A 21,234-nucleotide genomic window follows, 5' to 3' on the forward strand; every position below is an offset into this window, starting at 1 on the left:
GATACCAAATGTTGTTAGAACCTTCATACATTGTTGGAGGGAATGTAAAATGGTTCAGCCAGGTTAGAAAATGGCCTGTCAGTTCTTCAGTCGTCAGTCAGTCATACCGTCTGCACATGACCCCACAATTTTATACCTAACTATATGTCAAAGAAAACTAAGAACATGTTCATACAACAATGTGTACATCCAAGCTCATGGCACCATTATTCCTAATAACCAAAATGCAGACACAGCACAAATGTTCATCAGTTTAGGAAAGGATACACCAAATGTGATGTATGACCACACGAGGGAGAGAAGTTAATGAAAGCAAGAAACAGCGGTAGTGAAGGTATGGGTGGGAACTCTGATAAGCTCCACTCAATTAAAATCTAAAAAAAATTTTGAAGGGTATTTCTTAAATAGAAGTTTCTGTAAAGTAAAAATATTATTCAAACAAAAAGAATGAAGTGATATGCTTACTACACCCATGAACCTTGAGGACATTATTATAAGTGCAAGAAGTCATACACAGTCAAATAATGTGTGATTCCATTTATATGGCAAGATAAATCCAGGCAGTCAGAGTGCATAAGTGGATGTTAGAGACTTGGGGAAGACTGGATGGAGACAAGTTGCTAAAGGATTTCCTTTTGGTAGTAAAACATTTTTGGAAAACAAGATAATGGTAAAAGTCACTAAATTCTACACGTTAAATAGGTGGATTTTTGTGGTCTGTGAATTATATCTCGATTTGAAAAATTTGGTCTCAGTTAAAAATTATCTCTTTCTGGGAGGGCAGGGTGGCATGTGCCTTTAATTCCAGCACTCAGGAGGCAGAGTAGGAGGATTGCTGTGAGTTCGAGGCCACCCTGAGACTATGCTGTGAATTCCAGGTCAGCCTGGGATAGAGTGAAACCTTACTTTGAAAAAACAAACCAACACAAAAATCTCAATTTAACAATCAAGATGCAGGAAAGACAGAGGCAGTTTTGGCTCTTGTGTACACAAGATGATGGTTACATCTTCTGGCTATAATTGCATAATATTCTTTGGCTCATTATCTCTTTTTTAAGTAGTAAGGATACACAATGCCATTTATACAATCCCTATTTTTGTCTTTTACATGTTGTCTTAATTTCTCTGTTGTGTGTTATGCCCCTTTTCATATTATTCCAAAGCAGAAATTAATATATTATTTTTCCATGAAGTTTAGCTTTGAAATAAAATGACATTATCTTTTCTTAGCTAAGAGCAAGATGAAGAATTATTAATTATGATATGCTAATTGCATCAATTTTCAGGAAGTCCAAATGCAGAGAAATGTTGGTATCCAACAAAGAAAGAAGATCATGGCTTGGCCCCACAAAAATAAAATAGTCATAGCCCCTTCACAGTAACATCATAAAACAAAAACTGAAAATCAAATGTGGAATAAGAACAAGCCATTAATTTGTCTTCTAAAGATCATATACATAGATTATTAACAGATAATAAATATATATGTAGATACCAAACAGATATATGAATCAGTTTAGAAGTTCTCTTCAAATGCTAATTCTTTTAAAAATTTATTTATTTGCATTTATGGGTTTGTTTATGGGTGTGTCAGGGTCTCTTGCCACTGCAAGAAAATGCCCATCCAACTTTATGTGAGTGGCTGGGGAACTGAATTTCAACCAGCAGGCTTTGCAAGCAAGAGTCTTCAACTGTTTAGCCATCTTTCCAACTCCCAAATATTATTTCTTGAGTCCTTTTCCTTAAAGTTACAGCTTTAGTTTGCCTTGAGCTATATTTATTTACTTCTGAGATGCATAATACTGATTTTCATATTGCAGATTCTGATAATTGACCTATTGTTGAAACACATAGCATTTCATTCATTGTAGTAATTATCAACATTTCTTCTTATAACATCTAGTGTTTTATAGTTATTAAACATATGTATTTAACATCACAATCACATTTAAGTCTCTGAAAAAATAAATCAGCTAAGCTACCAATTATGTATAGCTTTAGAGATTTATGTCAAGATAAATTGCTCTTTTGCCAATTTGTGGTCACTTAGCTGATATTAAGTAATGTATTTTTATTTTATAATTTAAGTTAGAATTGATTCTCGACTTTTAACTGTCAGACCATCCATACCATCCATCTTGCACACACGGATTTGTTTCCTGAAAAGAAATCCTTGTAATGGATACACATATCATTATACTTACTTATTAAAAACTGCTGAAGAAAACATTCTACCTTACAAGTTACCACCTTTAAAAAAAATGCGTCTGAGTACCGAGTAAAGAATAAGCAATCTACTTGACAGGAGGATGGGAAAGCTCCTCAATGACATTTTTCTGGTGAATACATGGAGTTGTCTGTACACTCACCTGGCTTTATGAGACTTCCCTTTGATTCCTTCTTATAGCGAGCTGACTGGACGCTTCCCTCTCCAACCATTCCAATCCTGCATTTCTTCCTGGTAAAGTCTTCATCACTGCCAGGACAAAAGCCGATGGGACTGTGGCCCGTGTCTGAAGGGGTCTTCACAGGGGACACCGACTGGCTGCTAGGACAGCCCGTGTCATCTAGGAGACAGGAATCGGTGAGAGTTCAATTGTGGCACAGAGAAGCCATGCAGTGTGCTTGACTCTCCTTCACTCACAGGGACTCTGCTTGTGAGGCGCAGGTGAACTGCTGAGGAGGACCCTCTTGGGAGGATGCTCCTTTTATTTTGACCATTCATATGGGCAAAGAAAATACCAGTTATGTAAGGATAACTTTTAAATTTTTATTTTATTTATTTATTTGACAGAGAAAGAGAGAGATAAAAAAAAAAAACGGGCATGCCAGGGCCTCCAGCCACTGCAGATGAACTCCAGACACGTGCGCCCCCTTGTGTATCTGGCTAATGTGGGTCCTGGAGAACTGAACCTGGGTCCTTTGGTTTTGCAGGCAAATGCCTTAACCACTAAGCTATCCCTCCAGCCCATAAAAAATAACATTTTAAGGGCAAATATTGTAAGTTTTTATCACAAATATTTCTGGAACTTTCTATCTTATAGAAATTTAAGCCTATATGTGAGTATTTTTACAGTGCATAATTTTGAGCCACATTAGCTCAAAGATTTTTGGTTTTTTTAAATTTTTTTAAAAATATTTTATTTGAGAGAGTAATATTTAAGTATTTATTTCCTAGCAAAATAACTCTGAAACATACACACTGAAGCTCTAGTTTTTCTTACGAACTGTTCATGAAACAACAACAAAAAGCAACCAAAAGTCTGTGCTAAAAAGATGGCTTAGCAGTTAAGTCACTTGTCTGTGTAGCCTAAGGACCATGGTCTGATCCCCCAGTACCCACATAAGCCAGATGCACAAGGTAGCACATGCATCTGGAGTTCGTTTGCAGTAGCTAGAGGCCCTGACCTGGCCATTCTCTCAAACTCTGTACATGCTTCTTTCTCTCTCTCAAATAAATAAACAGGTATATTTTAAAAATTGTATCTTCTTTGTTAACTGGTATATTTTCAGTACTAAATACTTCTTTATTGCAATATTTTGATGAAACAATATTTTACTAGATAAAAGAATAAAAGAAAACATACAGTGCTAGTAATTTTTTCAGAACTTTCAAAATTTTATGAGAATTAGTGGAAACAAAATAATTTGACATCTGTCAAATACTATCTTAGGACTACAGGCTAGAATCAAGACAGAAAAAGAACTAGACCTGAATAATAGATGCTGACTGAGTGATGTCTAGGATCCATCTAAGTAAGAATTGCCATTGCTTCATTTTTTTTGGCTTTTACTTCATTGTTTCATTATGAAATATCCTAGTTCCTAGAACAAAATGAACTTGGCACTCCAAAATGATTTATTTCTCTTGATTTTTTTTTTCTTTTTTGGACTTTTAGACACATTACTAATCATGGGATCGCCAAGGTCTGTTTCTGGAAGTGAGTGGTATACTGTTCTTGCAAATGTTTTACATCCTTCCTGATCCTTAGACCTCTGGACCTATGTTGGATGATGAGACCCTTTCTAGGCTGCTACTGCTGAGCTTATTTTGTCATTTTCTGTTTCCACCTTTCCCTTATAATTGCATATCCTTGCTCAAAGAAATTGGAGCTCTTCTTTTTTTATCTTTATTTTTTGGAGATAGAGTCTTCTCATTCATTCTATCCCAGGCTAACCTTGAACTCACTTTGTAGTTCCAGGCTGGCCTCAAACTCACATCTATTCTCCTACCTCTGACTCCTCCCACCTCCTGAGTGCAGGGATTAAAATAAAGGCATGGACACGCCCAGCTCCTTTTTCCCCACCATTTTTTATATAGGTTGTAGTTTTGTATCCCTTCATCCCACCCCCATCTCCATTTCCCTGAGAGGGCTCCTCAATAGGGTCCTTGGTGTCACTGTGGGGTAAGGCACAAAGTTGCGCATACTCAAATCAGACAGGCAACAGCAATGTTAGAGACTCAGCAAGTCTGCACAGTGCCTCAGAGACTCTCTTTATTCCATTAACAAAGTAGATAAATTCACATGAATGAGGTCTAATCACTCAAGATTACCTACTGCCTTTACAGTAATTTTCTTATGAGTCAGCCCCATAACTTACTTCTTTTGAAAAGAGACAGGTTCCAAATAAATAAACATCTATATTTTAGAATGTCTACCCAAAGTATCTTGGGTTTTTTGGTTAAAATCCCTCAGAATCAAAGGGATAAAATTAAATGATGTTCACTATTGAGAAACAGTACTGAAAATGCTACCAAAATTATGGTTTAAAGAAATAGGAAATAAATGCATTTTGCTTGGTTCTATTAACCTTTTTCTGGACTTAAATAATAACATCATGCTACACGTTACATTTTCGGCCCTAATGATTTCACTAGTAACTAGGGTTAGTGCTAGGATCCAGTTAGAATTTCAGGAGTTAAACTATTTACAGTAGAGCCACTGTGGGAGAGGCAGTAGATATTTTTCCCTTGGGAGTGTGTAGTTTACCTGCCACTGGGATTAACAGCCTGTATTGCCAGGGCTGGGATAAGAAGATGAAGGCCTAAATCAATCATGAACTTTAGATACCTTTAAAAGCATTTGCATTGCTTCACCAACATCTCCTTCACTGTCTACCACTAAGCTTCATAGGGAAAGGGAAATGATAGGAAAATGGGACAAGGTTTTCATTGGCTAAGCAGATATTTATCAAACCCTGGTACAGAAGTAGTCCAGGCATTGCACCTAGGCCACATCATGTTGATGGAGCTTATAAATAACCCCAAAAGAGCTCATGCACACCATTTGCATTGCCAGTCTGTTCAAGTAAGTGCATACTCCAGAAAAATCAATGGTGTCCTAGAGCAGTCTGAGTATTTGTCTGACTTGGCTAAGGGGACCAACTAACAAAGGAATCTTGTTCAGAAAGGGCCAAGCCATTAGTTCTGTTATAACCAAAGCCATGCAAAGTGAGTCCATTATGGACACAGCTTCACATGCCTGAGAATCCTGTGGTCACTCATGGGGCCTGGGCAGTTTTTCAGTGCAGCACTGAAGAAGAGATTATCTTTTCAGCTAGTCCCCTTCTCAAGCCACTGTCTGCTCTTAGCAATTCAGATGACAGTGAGAGCCATTTTCAAAATTCTGCAGGATGTTCTCAGTTCTCATGTAGTTTGAGATTCTAAGAATTCTAAGTTAAGTTGATATTCTTTGGTTGTTTAGATTATTGTACTATTGCCAGATGACACAGGACACAGTAAAGAAATTGTTTATTAGCTCTGCTATAGTTGAACTGAGCATGACTTCTGTTTTCCACTGCTAAACTGAGTACTAAACTTTCCCCAGGCAATCTACAGATTTACAAATTTGGTAGTTAAAACAGTAGCATTTGTAGGTTACATTAATAGAAGATTCTCAATGAAAAAAGTTTTAGTTGTGATAGGAATAAAGGAACTGTTTCTGGACAAGAAATGGCCAAAACCCTAAATGACTGATCTAGGTTTGACTGATTCAGAAAAATGCTTCAGATTAGTAAAATCATTTCAATATGGTTTGACCAGAAGGGAAGCTTTGTGCCAAGGCTTCAAAAAGAGAACATAAAAGGCTGCTGATCTGCTGAGAAGGAGGAGTTACACACACACACACACACACACACACACACACACACACACACACGCACATGCCCCACAGCTATCACATAATGACAATTGTACATTTTCTTTTCCATTACTCATGGCAAATATACCTATATTTAAAAATATGAAGCCCGCTTTACATGGTTTACAGAGTGAGACAGTAATGAGGCCCATTATAACTCTGTCATAGATGATGAAGGTGAACATGAAGCCTTTATCCTTCCCTGAGGAGTTACTGACAGTTAATGGTTGGTGGGGAGCAGGAGACATTTTCTTCAGTGGTGAGCCACTGGTAAACTCAGTGGGCCATATACACATGCAAAGGAAAAAAAATACATCAAAGTAGAAGAAGGATTAGTTGGGAAGAAGGGGTTCATTGAGATGGGGAAGGGAGAAGAGGGACAAGGCAATGCAATGGGATCAAAATGCATACTATACATGTATAAAAATTCTCATTAAAAATGGAACAATTTCCTCCCAGATTCAGCAATGTGAATTTCTGCTTAGCTGGGTCCAATATACCACCAGGATGGAGGCCATACTTAAGTGATAACAACTTACGATGAAGCAGACAAATTTACATTCCTCTTTGATTTATAGAATACCATCAACAGATAATGAAAGTCTGATACATATAAGCACTTGAATTTTACTCAACAGTACAGAAAAATGAAATAAATAATGAAGTCTTCAGGAAAATGGCTGGATCTGGAAAGAATTATATTAAATATATTGAGTTTGTAATGTCTACATATATGTATAGAAAGGAGTATGTTGGGAAACCTATAAAGCTTGAGTGGTAACTAAGAGCAGGCACAGAGAGATGACTAGGAATGGGATTGGGAAGAGGATGCATGGAGCATGTAAACAGAAGGAAGACGGACATATGAGGGAGGAGGGTTAGAAAGAAGGGTGAGGAGAGTTAAATAAAACAAATTGTATTTGAAAAAACACACGCCAGAATGATACCTAAAACTCTCTAAGCTCACTGAAAACTAAAATTAAATTTTAAAAAAATTGGATCTACAGCCTCAGAATCCCAGCATTTAGGAGGCTAAAGCAGGGGGATCACTAGTCTAGGCTACGAAGCATGACCCTGTCAGAGAGAAAGAGGGAGAATAGGTTATTCTATTGTTCTTCATTTACTTAAATGTGCCATTACAAATTAGGGAGGAAGAAAGGACACTCACATACTCAGGTACCTCTAGAAGTTGTGGCCTATCTAAGGAAGTGTAGGAAATGTACCAGCAGAGGTTTCCTAGTGAGATTCCTAAGGTTGGTAAAGACAGGTTGAAGAAACAGACAACTGTTGTGATCCTGTTGCCTGGATGATGTTAAAAAGTTTGGGGGTTATTTTCCTCTCTTTACATACTTGTTCAGTTACTTACAATTCTGAAAAATATAAGTACAATCTAAAATAATTTAAATCTTATTATAAGTGTTCTACTTGCTGGTTAAAAGAACTTGAAAATCATCTGTTGATATTAAAATCTCAACAGAATTTTTTACTATTCTAAGTATTACTCAATCTCTATGTAGAAGAGTACAAAGAAGCAAGGAAATATTTTTTCCTATAATTGTTATCCCACCACAAATGACCAGTCTGGCCTATTTGTTTCATTAACATTTTGTAAACATAATGGATATGGTTTATTTGTCTGCTTGCTAAAATCAAAATTTCAACATACATTAATGGGCAATGTCATTACTTTGCTATTAAAAATTTCTCTCTGGAACTTGTTAGTTTAGTGAGCAAGAAATTACTAATAGTAATAGGACCAACACAAAGGGGCTTTGCAAAACAAAGGGGGATGATATGAGCACCAAAAACATAATAAATACAAATGACTCATAATCATCATAAATAAACATAAATATATGAATTAATTTCTCCACAAAAAATAAAATAAAGAGAAAGAGGTCCCTTTCACTCCCCAAGTTTTCCCTGGAAATCACTAGAAGTGATACAGGAACAAATTCTTTATTTAAAATTTTTCCATTAGGAGAAAAGAATGTACAGATATGCTACTCATAAAAATGTTCCAATGCAAGCTGTATTTTATTCAGTGTAAATGAAATCCTTCAATGATATTGGAAAGTTCTTTACAAAAGCATTTTAGGTAATCAAAGTCAACAGAATAATGAAATTACTATTTTGCAACTTCTAATGAAACAATTGAGCTAGGCAACAAACCTAATGGATGAAACCATTAAACAAAAGACCAACAAAGAGTTCAAAGTAGGAAAATCTGGCCTTGTCCACATGGACCCACTGAGCATTCTTAGCATCATCAACAGTGGGACGAAGAACATTGTGTATCTTCTGAAGGGTGTGAGATAGGACAGAACTCCCTATGCAGACTTGCTCAATGGGAGATAGCTTGCCTAACAAGTACAAGGGTCCACAGCACCAGAACAGGATCAACAGAACAAGCAAATCTAAGAAAATAACTCTCTACTAAGTATCTTGCCATACAACATAGTCCCTAAATTTGATATCACTTTAAAACTAATGCTCTTATATGGAGACTCCTAAAAAGGTTGACCAACAGACCCAGTTATTTCCCTACTGGGCATTTAGTCTAAAAGCTCTATGCCTCAATTCAGAGAGACTTGCTCAACAATGTTTATAACTGCTCAATTCATAATAGTTAAAAGCTAGGATCAACCCAGATGTCCATCATTAGATGAATGGATAACCAAGATGTGGTATATCTACACAATGGAATTCTACCAGCAGTAAAGAAAAATGACACAATGAAATTTGAAGAAAAATAGCCAAACTTGGAACAGATCATTCTCAGAAAACTCATCCAATCACAGAAAGATAATCGTTGCATGGTCTCACCCATCTGTGGCTCCTAACCAGAATATGCCCAAGATGCTGACATACCTAATAAGCATCTCAAGGACTGGAAAATAGGGAGGGTTGGATGGAAGGGAAGGGTAAGGGTAGGGGAGGTACATAAAACTGGACCCAAATGGAGATAGTATCATAACAATCCTATATCCTAAAAGACAGACTAAAAGGTTGAACTTTAATTAGGTCCTTAGAGGGAACACCAGAATCACAGGGCTCTGGAGAGGGTATGATGACTAACCTTAATTTTCTCCTGTTTAATCTCTCCCCTTCTCTCTGTCTCTTTTATATTACCTATCTTTTTCTTCCTTTTTTTCCTTGGTGCTGTATGTGGCCATGTGGATAATATCCACAGTGAGCTATTGATCAGAGAGACCTACCAGGTTTCCCAAGAGACAGATTGCTGTTAGAGTACTTGATGACCCACCAAAGGTTAATGGTAAGACCCTACTGCAAAAACATTATATGCTATTGGTATAGAACATGGATTAACCAGACTGGAATCTGGAAGAGTCAGTCCCCAGATAGCCTGCTAGTGCCAGAAGGTGCTACATGAGCAATTGGGGGAACATGACCAACATTTGTCCAAGCAACTCATGATATAAGCTACTCAGCAGCAAACAACCTGATGTGATGCTCACACAAGTGCAATAGTGGCACATAGTCATGGTAGGTAACTAACTACTCTTAATTTGGCTAATGGATCTGCTCAGTGGAACAGAACCCATAGCTGGAACTGGGAGAACCATATGCAAAAAACAAGTCTGCTCTCCAATATCAAGCTCCCACCAATCATGGGTTATAAGAGGGCCTACACCTATTAAATTCTCTCTAAAATAATAATGGTAATCCCTATCTAGTGATGACTTCAGTTCTCTGTTGGAGAATTTGCTTCTCTTTTTCAGATGGATGCAGAACCTAAGGAGAGAATCAACCCATTGCAGCTCACCAGGGCCCCAGATGAAACGATAGAGTAATTGGGGAAATGAGCAAGAGTGCTGCTTTCTTTGTGAACCTGGTATCAGCACAAAGGCGAAGGAAATAGACACAGGGCATACTCAACTCCTACCAAACCAGATATCCAGAGACATGGAGTCTCCCAAGACCTCATCAGTGAAGTAGACTTAAAATGAACCCAACATGGCTCAGAGAAATTCGTAGTAGAAGGGGAGGGAAGACTGTTAGAGCCACAAGTGGGGACATTATGCACAGAGACATTGCCTCTTTCCCACAACTGATGGCTATCCCCACAACACACAACACACATTCCCCAATAAGGAGAGTCCTTCTGAGGGGGGAGGACAAGGAGGAAGCTAATGAACATGGCTGTATACACATTGTATACATAACAAATAAAAAAACAAAACTAATATTCTTCTTGAAAATACATGGAGATTAATGAGTTATATCAGAGGTTAGCAAGCTGCAGCCTGCAGGCCAAATTCGGCCCTATGTGCTTTTGTAAATAATGTGTTGTTGGAACACAGCCACTCTGATCCTTCTCATTGTCTGTCATGGCTTACTAGCAACAATGGCAGGGCTGAATAACTGCAACAGAGGCTGTCTGGCCAGCAAAGTAAAAAAATATTTACTATCTGGCTTCATCAAAAAAAAAAAAAAAAAAAAACCCACAAAAAAACAGTTGATATCTAGGTTGCATGATGCATTAAGGAAGCAAACACACTTTTCAAACAATTAGGGATATTTTAGTGCTTCCCTATCATTATGTTAATTAGAGTACTGTGATGATATAACAAAAGTGTGTATGCATGCTTTTATAAATGATCTTAAGGTAAGAAAGTAGACATGAAATGACATGATGTCTGGAGATTGGCTTGAAAATGTTTTAGCAAGAGCCAGGCATGGTTGCACATGCTTTAGTCCCAGAACTCGGGAGGCAATGGTAGGAGGATCACTGTGAGTTTGAAGCATGCCTGGAAATATCGAGTGAGTTCCAGGTCAGCCTGGGCTAGAGTAAGACCCTATCTCAAAAAAAAAAAAAAAAAAAAGCAAACAAACAAACAAAAAACCCCAAAAAGCAAAAGCAAAAACAAACAAGCAAAAAAACTAAATAAAATGATTTAGCAAAGGATAAAAAGGGATATATGTAGTAAGTTAACATGATGATATACATACTGCACTAGTCTCTGATTTTGAGTTTATGCTGGTGTTCTCACAGTGTGTAACCCACAACCCATGGGGAATACCAGCAACTCCACTGACAAAGGTCCGCAGTTGAATAGGGGTAGGGAGGAGGGAAAATTTGGTACCAACCCATAATGCATCCATACAAAGTATGTTCTTCAATAAAAGAGTTTTAAAATATCTCGCAAATATTTTAAACAAGTGCTATTAAAGCAGTTGTGAATATTGGTTTTAAAGACCAATTTCATCTTATAGGATATTTGATATTTCTATTTTTCTCACTACCAGGAAAATAAAAAGCTAGGAGATATGAAAATCCATAGGGAAATCTATTGCTGAGATACTTTGCATGGAGGAATACTGCTGCTTCCACAAGCCACAGACTGATAAGCAAAAGTATCAGTGTCAGGTATAGGTTACCCTCCTGTGAGTTGGTGGTCAGGGAAGATCCAGAATTCCCCCAAACAATACAGGCTGTTGCCACTGTTCTTGGTTTCCCACCAGAACTTATTGGTCAGACAATTTTGCTGAAGACATCCTTTGCTTGTATGTTATAGAGACATCAAGCTTGAACTGAACTGGAAGTTTCCTCCCTGGTGGCTAGCTTTCATACAGCCAGAAGGTGCTATGCAATCTGTTGTGGGAGAAAAGTCTTCAACACTTTCTCCCAGCAGTGGACCCTTTGTGCTACAGTACTGACCTTCTAGGCAAGATGCCCCCAAGGGTGTAACAGTGGCATGGCAGTCATAAGGGGTAACCAACTACTTTCAGACTGGGTTTGATGCTCATTCCATAAGAGGGAATGCATGCCTGGTACAGGAAAAAAAATCAAAAGCCCATAGCTGGGGAGATCATACGCCCCTGATCCTACTAGTGTTTTTTTTTTTTTTATTATTAAATAGGTATGTTTTTAAGCTGCTTCCCAATACACACTTTTATATACACAGATTAGTGCTCTTCTCAGTTGAAAGTAAGTGACTATTGAGTTCTCAGCTAAGAAGTAGCATCTGTATCACCCTTTCCAAAACTCAGAAAACATCATGGGAGAGGAGGGGCAAAGGGCACAAGAGCTGGAGGAAGAGGAAGAGAGCTATGGAATGCTGTCATCTGGACGTGACATGGTCATTGCATTCATGAACTCACAGCAGCTTTGGTTACCTGTTTAAGACTGTACAGGACTGGGGGTATCAATATTCTCTGAGAGAGAAAGAGAGAGAGATGGATAGATAGAGAGAGAGAAAGAGGAGGAATTCATGATGCCAGATCCCTCTCTGAGGAGCTAACGGTAGTTAATGGCTGCTGGGTTAAGGGGAGTTATTCTTTCCAATGGTATAGCCACTGGTAAATGATGGAGAGACAGAGAGGTTCAGCAGGACTAGAAAGGTTTTAGGGAGAGAATTTGGGGTATGTATGCTCAAAATAAACACACACATATGAAATTGTCAAATAAACAAATGGGAAAGGTTGATTTAATAACATACTTTATAGATATATATTTGGTCAAAAAAATTAAAGAATTATCCCTAAAACACAGTGTTTTAAAAAATATATTTATTTATTTGAGAGTGATAGGACTCACATGGACACTCCAGAGCCTTTTGCCTCAACAAATGGACTCCAACTGCATATTTCCTTTTGTGTATCTGGCTTTTTGTGGGTACGGGGGGCCTGAACCCAGGTTGGCAGGTTTCATAAAAAAGTGTCTATATTGGGTTGGAGAGATGGCTTAGTAGTTAAGCGCTTGCCTGTGATGCCTGAGGACCCCGGTTTGAAGCTCAATTCCCCAGGACCCACATCAGCCAGATGCACAAGGGGGTGCACGCGTCTGGAGTTCTTTTGCAGAGGCTGGAAGCCCTGGCACGCCCATTCTCTCTCTCTCCCTCTATCTGTCTTTCTCTCTGTGTCTGTCGCTCTCAAATAAAAAAAAAAAAATTAAAAAAATAACAACAAAAAAATTTTTAAAGTGCCTATAGCCACTGAGCAGCCTTGCTCTAATCTTTGATTAGCTCATAGAACATATATCTTGTAGATTTACTGAACTTTTTATAAAGTTTGAGACAACTTGGATTTCTATTATATGACATTATCTCACTGACTAAATTTCTGCCAGTATTAAATATTATTTTGCTTGTAATTTTTCAAGTTAATTATTAAAGTGGATTTGGGTATCATAATTTTCATGTTTTTAATTACTGGTAAGTTTTAACATTGTATGTTGTTTATTTAAAAACGTATTCTACTAATTGTTAATATCCTTTGCTATTTTTTCTACTTGCGCATTCATATTTATTAATCTGTAAGAAGTCCTCATGTTCATAAGGCTCTAATAATTATTTTAACTTTTACCTGCATGCTTTTGACATTTTCTATTTGGTCAAGCCTCTCCATATGTTCATTAGTGGATTCTTCCAATGAATTTTTTGCTTGAAATGTCCTTTTACAGTTAAAGACCAACTCTATGTTGACCTATACTATCTTCAAGATATTCATAGGCTTACTTTCATTTTCATAAAATCTATTTGGAATGCATTACAAAATGCAGTCAAGATTAGATACTACTTTTATTATTAAATTTTAGGAAATATATCTTTTGCACAATTATTTTTATGACAGAAATTTAAAATCAATGACTACTTTTACAAAATTTATGCATTCAACGTTGGAATCCATGCACAAGTACATATGAATGTGTATTATGAAATTTCCTAATCTTTAACAAATATGTCTAGCAAGCAGTGTCCTCAAACAGATTTGGTGGCAACTACAATGATCAAACCCCACTTAAATTTTCATGTACCAGTTACACAGACTTGCTAGAATTTTACAAAAATAAAATACCAAAAGATTAGAATAAAAATTTTTAAAAATATCAAAAATAATCCTCTTGGGGCTGGAGAGATGGCTTAGTGGTTAAGCGCTTGCCTGTGAAGCCTGAGGACCCCGGTTCGAGGCTCGATTCCCAGGACCCACGTTACCCAGATGCACAAGGGGGCCCACGCTTCTGGAATTCCTTTGCAGTGGCTGGAGGACCTAGCGTGTCCATTCTCTCTCTCTCATTCTCTCTCTCTCTCTCTCTCTCTCTGTCTGTGTCTGTTGCTTTCAAATAAATAAATAAAAATAAACAAAAAAAATAAAAATAATCCTCTAAAGTCCAAAAAGTATCTCTCAACCTCTTGGCTCTTGTTTGAGTTTAGATTTCAGAGCTTGCTTGTTTTTTAAAACACTGAACTAAACAATTTCAGAAAACATTTAAAAATAACATCAGGCAGAAGGAAAGATGGTTGTATGCCATAATGTCTTGAAACATTCAGTTATGGTTTAATGCTACTCCGTGTTTGGTTGCGTAATTCCAGGGAGAAAATCCTTTCTGTTTCTTTTTTAATAGTTTTTTATTTATTTATTTATTTATTTATTTATTTATTTATTTATTTATTTATTTGAGAGCGACAGACACAGAGAGAAAGACAGATAGAGGGAGAGAGAGAATGGGCGCGCCAGGGCTTCCAGCCTCTGCAAACGAACTCCAGACGCGTGTGCCCCCTTGTACATCTGGCTAACGTGGGTCCTGAGGAACCGAGCCTTGCACCGGGGTCCTTAAGCTTCACAGGCAAGTGCTTAACCGCTAAGCCATCTCTCCAGCCCAATCCTTTCTGTTTTAAGGCAGCACACATTGAACAAAATGGAATTCTAGTTGATTCTCATGAACCAAAGTGTTTAGGGACCTACAGTTATTAAAAGTTTACTGAGTACCTACTGTGCGCTAAATGATGCCAACACAGTGATTATTCTTGCTGATTTCAACCCTGAAGACTGCTGGATGCACACTGGTCAAATGCCAAGGCTTAAACCCGTGGTTAATCTGAACCATGTGAGATTCTTGCTACACAGCCTCCACATGTGCTAAAGGGCCAGAGGTGCGGGATGAAACCAGCATTTACTAAGTACATATCGTGGGGCAGACACAATAATGGCGTTCCAGTAATTCTGATAAGGTAGCCTCAGTGGAGGTTCAGAGGAGTGAAGGACCCCATGGCTGCAGAGGTACTGAGGCACTCCCTTGGGATCCAAACTCAGGCTTGCATGATAAAGTACAGTTCTGGTTTACACTACCATCAGCCAGCTTTCTTTTACAATTTTCTCCTTTAGCTTGTTCAAGAGGAAACATCAGCAATTCTAGGAATGCCCCAATTAAAAACAGACAAGTAAGCTGTTAGAAAGAAGCCATCCCATAATAAGCACACCACAAAAATTTGAGGCAAAAAGCTCTTTCTAGCAGTTTACAGTACTTTGGGCTCTGAACATGTAGCCAAATGTGCTCCAAGTGCACTACGGTTTTGCTTTTAATTTGTTTGCGAGAGAGCACCAGAGAGACAGACAGACAAACCAGGGTCTTCGGCTGCTGTAAAAAAACCCCAGACGTATGCACCACCTTGTGCATCTGGCTTACATGGGTCCTGGGGAGTCGAACCTGGGTCCTTTGGTTTTGCAGGCAAGTGCCTTACCCACTAAGCAATCTCTCCAGCCCCACTTTTACTTTTATAAAGGCAAAAGTTGAACTTGTATTCCTTCACCTAATGCTAGCATCATTTCATAGTAAGAACTCACAAATCTATAAAGATGGCTAGCATATGTTACTTGTTAGTGTTGACATATAAGACTCAAACCCATCCATACATCTATCCATCCATCCTTTCCACAAATAATTTCTGATTTCCTATCATGTCACCCATTATTCTATGTGTTACAGTTGTCATGATAAAGCCATCTCAGATAATTTTACTTATGGGGTTCACATGTTAGTGGAAAGGACAAATGGTAAATAGACAAGAAGAATACATAGAGAAGGTGTTCTGGATTGTAAGGTACTGATAATAAAACAAATCAAATGACATGCAGACTAAACGGATAGGAAGAACTTCATCAGAAGGCTGTCATGGCAAGCTCTGAAAGAGGTAAGTTGAATTATGATCCAACTTGTCAGAGAAACAATAAGGAAAATAGGGCTAGGAAGCTATCTGAGCAGTAAAAGGCACTTGCTTCCAAATCCTCCTATTCCAGATTGGATTCCCTGTTGTCCACGTACAGCCAGGTGCAGAAAAGGTGGCACATGCATCTGCAGTTTGTTTGCAGAGGCAAGATGCCCTACTATGCCTATACTCTCTGTTTCTCTCTTGTGCTCTCTCTCGCTCTCGCTCTCTCTCTCTCTCCTTGAAAATAAATATTTTTTTTAAAACGTGGAGAAAAGTCTGAGCAAAGGTAACAGAGTGCAAAAACCTCTGAGCTTAGAAAGAATGAGGAATTCTGAGGACACTGACAGGAGAGAATGACAGTGAGGTGGAGGGAGGCAGAACTTCAACGTGTGCAGGCCAGGAGTCACTATGCTGATCTCAACTATTGCAATATATTAACCAAGGGATGACAAAAGCCTAAATATTTAGGTTATTCTGATAAAAGGGAAGAGGCTATATTAGTGATAATATATTTAGCTGGTATTTATCAAGATCCTACTAAACACCAAGCACTGTTTTTGGCACTTTGCTTCACATTAATTGCAACTAATTTAATCTGGCATGCCTTTCAGAAAGTCTTACTGTCACCGTGGCTTTCTGGGGACATAAAAAGCTAGCACTAGGTTTTAAGCCTCCTGTCCAAGCTTGTAAGCAAGTAAGTAGTAGAGCCGGGGTCTGAATCCACACAGCTCATGGGTAACTTCCCTTGTCAACCACTATGCTGCATGCCCCCTTACAAATGAACACCTAAGGGTCACTACTATAGCACAAATGAGGAGTGGCAATGGTTTGATGGAGGTGGCAATGGTGAAGATTGAGAGAAATAAATATATCTGAGATATATTTGGAAAGGTGTTGGAAAGTCTTTTTGATGAATGGGAGAGAAACAATGTTATCTATTTTTTTTCCTTGAGGTGGTCATATTTGGCTGAATGAGGAAAAGTGATTCTGATTTTGATATGGTCAGTTTGAGGCACAAACTCAGGATGGCATAAAGAACTGACTTGGGAGAGTGAGTTGGAAGCATCACCAACCCACAGAAAAGGATATCAAAAAGGCCTGGATAGAACCCCAGAGAAGGCAGGAGCAGGAGGGAGCAAGGGGTGTGGCTGAGTAGTGATTTAAGAGACAAAAGATTCACTCAGGTGGTGTCACCAAAGCCAGAGAGGAAAACCATTGTGTTGAATGCTGCCAAGAGTCCAAGGGAAAAGATGGTAGGCGAGACAGGAAGGCTTGCCTACATGTTAGATGAAGGTAAATTGTGGAGACAGATTGGTGACATTTTGCTGTGACGAAGAACATAAGAAAGGGATTGCAGCTGCAGAGATGGGGCTCGGGGAGTTTCTTTGCCTCTTCAGGCTGTGGAGTTTTGGTTTTTGTGCTGAGGGAAGTGAGCTTCACCAAGCAGTTCTGATGCGTACCTCACCCTAAGATATGTAACCTGCAGGTCCAGGAGCAAGCAGGCAGCACGGTCATTATTTAGTGGATGCTTCTCTTGTTTCTTGGAGACAAAGTAATCATCTCACATGTAAACATTCCCAGGATTTCTGAACTAGTTTGGAGCCTGGAGTGCTCCCATAAAAGTCCTTCTGGTGAAGCCCTGGACTTCACAGGAGAGTGCAGGGAGGCAGAGGGAAGTCAGCCCCGTTCCTGAGATGGAGGAACAGGAATGCTACCAGAGATGAGGGCTTCAGACTTAGTTTCCTCCCAAAGGCCACAGAGGAAGCATACTATGGTCTAGGTACTTAATTTAGGATGAGAAATGCATCTATCCAGATGTTGTGACTGGGAAGGGATAGAAATTAGGAAGAGAGGGCTGGAGAGATGGCTTAGTGGTTAAGTGCTTCCCTGTGAAGCCTAAGGACCCCGGTTCGAGGCTCAGTTCCCCAGGTCCCACGTTAGCCAGATGCACAAGGGGGCGCATGCGTCTGGAGTTCGTTTGCAGTGGCTGGAAGCCCTGGCGTGCCCATTCTCTCTCTCTCTCTCTCCCTATCTGCTTCTTTCTCTGTCACTCTCAAAAAATAAATAAATAAAAGTGAACAAAAAAATTTTTTAAAAAAATAAAAGAAATTAGGAAGAGAGTGTCTCCATCACTCCCAGAAGGCAGGGAAGTGGTGAGTTCTGCTATTATGAAAGCCCATATTTCTCTTGTTCTTTCTTTCATAGGATTATCTTTCCCAAACAGGGATATTACAAATTTTTTAAACTTTTTTTCAGCAGTGTGGGTTAATTTGTAGTTTCTAGGTCATGATCTCTTCAAAGCTCACTTTAAAAACTATATTTATTTTAATATATTTACTTGTTTGACCCAGAAAAAGAAAGAGAGAGAATGGGTGCACCAGGGCCTCCAGCCACTGCAAGTGAACTCCAGACACATGCACCCCCTTGTGCATCTGGCTAATGTGAGTCCTAGGGAATTGAACCTGGATCCTTTGGCTTTGTAGGCAAATGCCTTAACCACTAAGCAATCCCTCCAGCCCAAGCTCATTTTTTTTTTTTTTAACACTGAAAATATGCCTGTATTGTGTGGGGAGACATACCAGGTTCTCTTGCCTCTGCAAACAGATTCATATCTGACTTTATGAGAGTGACTGGGGAATTGAATCTGGGCCATTTCTCCAGCTTTTTAGCCTTTGCTTTCTTAAAAATAAATTGATTTTGGGGGCTGAAGAGATTGCTGAGTGGTTAAGGCACTTGCCTGCAAAGCTGAAGGACCCAAATTTGCTTCTTTAGTACCCACTTAAAGTCAGATGCACAAGATGATGCATATGTCTGGAGTTCTTTTGCAGTGGCTAGAGGCCATGACATGCCCCCATTCTCTCTATCTTCCCCACTATCTCAAATCAATAAAATATTTAAAAATAAAAAAATTTAATTTAAGGAGAGGAGAAGAGAGTGAAGTAGGAAGGAGAGGAAGACCTAGAAGACTGGAAAGGAAAGAGGAAACAGAGGCAGTATCTCAGCTCCCAGCCTCTAGAGCTTCTGGTATCAAGGAAGCTGCAATTACCCTAAGAATATCTGCACCACACTGAGTTGAGTGGTACCAATGTGAATACTTTCTTTCCTTCTACTTCTGATACTAAAGATCTGAAGACAGTGGGGTCAAAACAGAGAAAGGGATAAAAACAAACCAATATTCATTGTATACTTTATGAAACTGCAGCATTTGATCTTTCCACATGCTGCGCATGTGCCATGATAGCTACTTCTTCCGGGGGTGTAAAGGTGTTAAGAACAGAAGGCAGGCCTTGAGTAGGCTGAGGTGCTCTTGCTACTGAACTATACCTCCAGTCTATATCTTTTGCAAATAGGAACAAAGAAGGAGAGGAGAGTGAAAGAAGAAATATCCATGTTGTCTAATTCCAGTGACATCCATAAAGCCAAATTCAAAATTTAGAAGTTGGACTCATAGACAAAGTATCCATCTACAGACTGGCTGAATAAATGATAGTTCTCAGTTAAGCAGGATACTGTGCTGTCAATAGAATGGCATGAAGCAGAGGTCTTCTGCATGCTGACAGTTCTAGTAGTGGCTGGATTGTATGTGGCAGGAAGTCTCCTCCTAGAATAACATCTCTCCTACACCAGGTATTTCATACCAATTAACAAAACCAATAAATAGAGAGGATCACCCATCACAGTATACCATAGTCTTTGGCAATTCTAAAAATGTGTTTCTCCATTTTGTAAGAAATGTATTTGTTCTTAGTTTTGTATTAAAACATAAGACATAGCTATCACTAAATACACACAGAATAATTGCAAACACCACAGAAGAAAGAAAAGGGAAGATTATGATCCATAGAGCCTTAAGACTTCATAGAGGTAGGCCAGTCTCTTGTAGAACTGCTATCCACACAGAAGGCAGAAGGAACACAGAGGCACCTAGTGATGGAGAAGAGTCTACAGACACTTACAAGGGGAAGGGGAAGGAAGAGGGCTTCTGGCGGGAGGCGTAAGGGCAGCGTGGTCTCAGGAAGGACACAGGTATGCACCGCAAAGCATTGTTTGCATTTCCTGTAGAAAGAGCACTCCAGAGGAAATTGAAGTCCTTCCTCTGGAGCCCCGGCAACCCCGAGTGTAGGAGACTGGGAGCCCTGGGCTGGGCTGCTGTATCTACTGGTGCCAGGGCAGGACCACGTGGGGTGGGGCTCTCTGGTAGGATAGGCAGGGAGGACCTGGGTTGAGTCTTCAAGGCACTGGGCGCAGTCACACATCAGTTTGGGGCAGTTACTGTGTCCTTCAGTAAGGAAAGTCATCTTAAGTGCAAGCATATGTGGTAGTCTTGAGTAATTGAACTTCATATGGAAAGTTTGCCTTGGGTCAGTAGGAGGAGATGAGCATTTCTCACCAAAAAAAAAAAAAAAAAAAAAACAGTGTGGAGGGTGGAGGGTGGAGTGGGGTGGCTGGTTTCAGGTCAGAGCCTTGGGAGCACAGGATTAAACACCTTCTTCTCTACAATCTGAGCTGCTCGACTTCCTCTGGATTGTACGACTGAGCAACGAGGGTCAGAGAAGACAGTGTCCTCAATTTTTCGTCAATGTGCCTTGCACATTCAGGACTGTGCTTTTACACACATTGATCTCTGTGATCCATTATATTTTCTTCTCAAGCTCAGCTTTCAAACCCATCTTTACCTGCCAACTTTTGAGGGAAGCATTTTTTGGATTTCTTACCAAGATATATTTCTGCCAGCTAACTATAGCACTGCAGCAAGGCTCCATTACCAAAATTACTCCTTTTGACACTTATGGTGGCAAGACTCAATACAGGAATGTTGCCTTCATTTAACAAGGACATTAAGTTGGATACCTGTACCCCATTCTCAACATATTATCAAATGAACGATACTTCTTTGCTTTCTTGTTCTTAGAATTACACCTTTGACCAAATCCCAACAAATACTAATTGAGTAATACTACGGGTCAGGCCGAGTGCAGGGCCAACACTTTCCCTACCTCTGTGCAGAGTACACCGTAACTGTGCAACTGGGGCGCAGGTAGCTAAGGGAGAAATTGCAACATCTGGCCATGTGCTGTTCCAGAAGTATACCTGTAAGCATGTAGCCTGCACTTTGAATTGCATCCTCTGCTGTCTTACTC

The 21,234-nt window shown here is 39.2% G+C and overlaps 1 protein-coding gene across 2 annotated transcripts in view; it reads right to left on the reverse strand.

Annotated features, from left to right (window-relative positions):
• Positions 1–21,234, reverse strand: part of Sybu (syntabulin) — a 76,816-nt gene that overhangs the window by 45,907 nt on the left and 9,675 nt on the right. For both annotated transcript variants that reach the window (XM_004661387.2, XM_004661386.2), the window contains exon 3: positions 2,370–2,567. In XM_004661387.2, the coding sequence (XP_004661444.2) occupies positions 2,370–2,567 (198 nt within the window). The remainder of the gene's footprint in view (positions 1–2,369; positions 2,568–21,234) is intronic.

Source organism: Jaculus jaculus, chromosome 2 (assembly GCF_020740685.1).
Source record: "Jaculus jaculus isolate mJacJac1 chromosome 2, mJacJac1.mat.Y.cur, whole genome shotgun sequence".
NCBI lineage: Eukaryota > Metazoa > Chordata > Mammalia > Rodentia > Dipodidae > Jaculus > Jaculus jaculus.